Below are 3,431 nucleotides of genomic sequence, written 5' to 3'. Positions count from 1 at the left end.
AATTAAATGAAACTCAAACTTATATATAAAATTCCTGAAGAACTATTGCTTCTCTTTTAATTTTTATTAAACTGAATATAGCCTCATTTTTTTTCAATTTTTTATGAAAAACCTTTATGATATGAGAATGAATTATGACCATACTTTTTTTTTTGGTAAAACAATTATGACAATACAATCCCCTTGTATTGGTATGTATTCCTAGTATGACACAGGGTCCCACTAGATTCCACGAAGTAGAAGAGGCTGGTTTCTCACTTGTCATCCTTATGAAAGAAAGACAATGATTTCCACATACTAGTATGACATAATGACTTCGCTACACAACAGAATCATTTGAGTGGAGACAAGCATTTGTTTTATGAAATCATACTTTTGGGTTCTTTGAAACCATTCATTTCTTCGCTTCAAATTTTGTTTCAATAAAATCTATTGAGTAAAAATTTTCTCTTTTACAATGGGCAAAGCTGGAAAAATGTTATGATTTTAATCAAATTTAATTGTAACTTTCCATTTCCTTCAACAATCAAATGCTTAACGGATCCAAACTAGAATAAAAGGGCCACTGCCCAATGTTGGTCCCAGACTGGATTACACTCTCAACTTTTGGCATTTTTTTTCGCAAAGTGGCTGTTCTCAGACTTGAGCCTCTGTTATTATGCTTGCTAGCCAGAGAGAGAGAGGACACAAATATCTCTTCACCCAAATTTAGTCTTCCAAATTTGTTTTTCTTCTTGCTTGTCCTTGGTCTGAATAAATGACTTGAATGTCCATACCCCTAAAAGAGTTGCCTCGATTGGGGCAAGCCAGTAAACAAATATATGATCCTTGTTTATGTAACCCCCTTGAGCAAATGCTTGTCCTATGGCCTACACAAGTAAAAAAAAAAAAAAAGAAGAAGCAAAAATATAGATCATTTTGATGGACTGAAACATGAAAAAGAAGAAACTAATAATGGGTATTTCATCAAATACTTACAAAAGCTGGGTTCATGCAACCACCAGTTAGATCAGAACCTAGTAAATGAAGAGCTAACCTGCAAATGCTAGATGTCCAGGTTTCTAAAAGGAAATTGCTGGAATGGTTCTGGGCAGCTTCAAGTGAGATTACAACAATTGCATAAGTGAGAACTCCTTCAATTAATGCACCTCGAAGGATGTCAACTTTCAAGAGAGGTTCATTTCCTATTTCAGGAAAAATCTTGGTGATAAGTCTAGCCCCAGTAATAGATCCAATTACCTGAAATTAAGTGCAAAATTCAGGGTCAAATGGTTTGTGGAATGACAAAGATGATATCAGATGGTGTGTGCTTCAAAAGAAAAGAAATAGTTAGGAAAAAGATGGTCTTATATATCAATTATACTGAAAATATAGGAAAACGAATGAATTCTTTGAAAAATGGAGTTCATCAGGAAAATAAATCATTTCCCTAATTTTTTTTTTTTTTGTTTTGCTTAACTTTGAAAACATATATGAATGGTTGAGAACTAGTATTTTTGAATTAATTAAGAATACCTAGACACCCAACTGATGGCGCTTCAGTTGGTCTACCCTTGCAAGGTGCTAACCAACGGGTTGGTAAGGCCTTCTATTGGTCGTAACGGAGACTTGGGATCAAATCCTACTGCACCTGGGTTGGGGGGTGGTCTATCTCCATTGCGTAGCCTTTTCAAATGAAATCAGAGAGAGAGAGAAAGGGAGATTACCCTATATTGTATAGTCCATAAAGTCATAATAATAATAATAATAATAATAATAATAATAATAATAATAATCAGAAGGAACCAATGAAATAAATGCTTCTTGCTTCCATTTGCTTTCAAATTACCACTTCAGCAAAAATTAAAAACAAAAATACATTCTTATACTTTGTTTTTGCATTTCAAAGCAAAAACAAGTAGATTTTATTTTTATAAACAATACATGTTTTTTAAACCATTAATAAATGGGTTTTAAAATAAAAACAAATTTTATAGTATAGAAATTATATGATAACCAGAAAACATGTTCTTTGATACAGAAATTCAAAAACACCATATCATATTTTTGTTTTTTGTTAGTTGGAACAGCCTTCACAACCTTGCATTGGGAATATCTCTATAAGTATATGTGATGTTGGGACAAGGTTAACTGAGAAAACCAAAACCAGAGTCCATATAAGCCAATAATATATCCACATTCCACAAAACAAACCCACTTCACATAATTAACAAACAACTAAAAGAAAAGCGGTGTATTATTAAAACCAATCAAAACTGCTTCAATCATAAACCAAAGACAACCCAATACCAAAAAGAGCCGAATATAAGAACAACTCTAACAGAGAAACTTCAATAGGAACGAACAGAAACCAAATTTACCGGCCCGATAGAAATTATCAAAAGCTAACCTGTGCAGGAATTCTTGCACTAATGCTCGATAAAGCCCTACTGGATTTCCCAGAAATGGAAGTATATAAAACTGTGAGGGGATTGTAACGCCCACCTCCCAGTCTCATACCCAACCACTCAGTAAAGAACATCCTCGAAACGTATAGAATACCTTTGATGATTTCTCCTCTGAATTCATCAGATTCTACCCCTAGAAACTTGTGCACAAAGAGCATGCTGAGAGCTCTTAACCATACAGACGTGAGAGCAATGATGAAATCCGACAAAAACACTCTATTTCTGGCCATTAACGATCTGGGTTTTGTCTCTCTTTCTTTATCTCTCACTCACTGTGGTTCTTTTTCTTGTTTTGGTTGCATTGCATATATATATATATATATATCAGGAGAAGGATGAGTTTGCCATGACGAGGAATCTGACATTTTGTGCCTTTTTCTTTTCCTAGTTGGTATTGATGTTGTTGTTCAGACGATAAACAAAGAGAGATTGTTTATTGTTTCCACAGTTCATGGCTCTCAGATTCCCCGCGACTAACATAAAATATGGAGGGAGAGAAGAGTTCTTACGTCTGACATTGTCCACCACCGCCTGCATGTCGACGAGCGCCGCTGCGAGCCTGCGAATACTGCATCAGCAGTTCGGTCTATGGCCCCACACGCGTCTACCAAGGGGATGTCTGACTCGGACTGGGTTAGGCCGTAGCAATCGAGTTAAAATGGATTTTTGTGTTTTTTAATAAAAAAAAAGAAAATTAGAGGAGGGAGATGAAAAAGAAAAGAAAAACATAGGGGGATATATACCACCAACAATGATTATAAAACCATCATTGATCCAGGCGGTTGAACTGTTTGATCCGAGAATCGGTCATTTATCGATCTATTTCCATTTTGCATCTGGTGTGGAATTTTTTTTTAAAAAAAAGGGAAAATTCTCTATTAGTATCCTGTACTTTGGGCCTAGTGACATTTTAGTCCTCAAACTTTAAAACGTGACAATTTAGTCTGAACTTTCAATGTGTCAACTCAGTATACCTACCAACCA

The 3,431-nt window shown here is 35.0% G+C and overlaps 1 protein-coding gene across 1 annotated transcript; it reads right to left on the bottom strand.

Moving 5' to 3' along the window:
• Positions 1–368: 368 nt before the first annotated feature.
• Positions 369–2,689, bottom strand: LOC148790264 (putative aquaporin SIP2-1). Its single transcript, XM_088891089.1, has 3 exons — positions 2,390–2,689; positions 979–1,239; positions 369–869 (listed from the first exon to the last, which is right to left on the bottom strand). Exons 1-3 carry the CDS (start codon positions 2,675–2,677, stop codon positions 699–701), a joined length of 720 nt encoding a protein of 239 aa, XP_088747215.1. The 5' UTR covers positions 2,678–2,689; the 3' UTR covers positions 369–698.
• Between the last annotated feature and the right edge of the window lie 742 nt (positions 2,690–3,431).

The sequence above is a fragment of the Nelumbo nucifera genome, chromosome 7, assembly GCF_055504915.1.
Source record: "Nelumbo nucifera cultivar China Antique chromosome 7, China Antique-T2T, whole genome shotgun sequence".
Lineage (NCBI taxonomy): Eukaryota > Viridiplantae > Streptophyta > Magnoliopsida > Proteales > Nelumbonaceae > Nelumbo > Nelumbo nucifera.
Note: the sequence above shows the minus strand (reverse complement) of the source record. Positions and strands in the feature narration are given on the sequence as shown.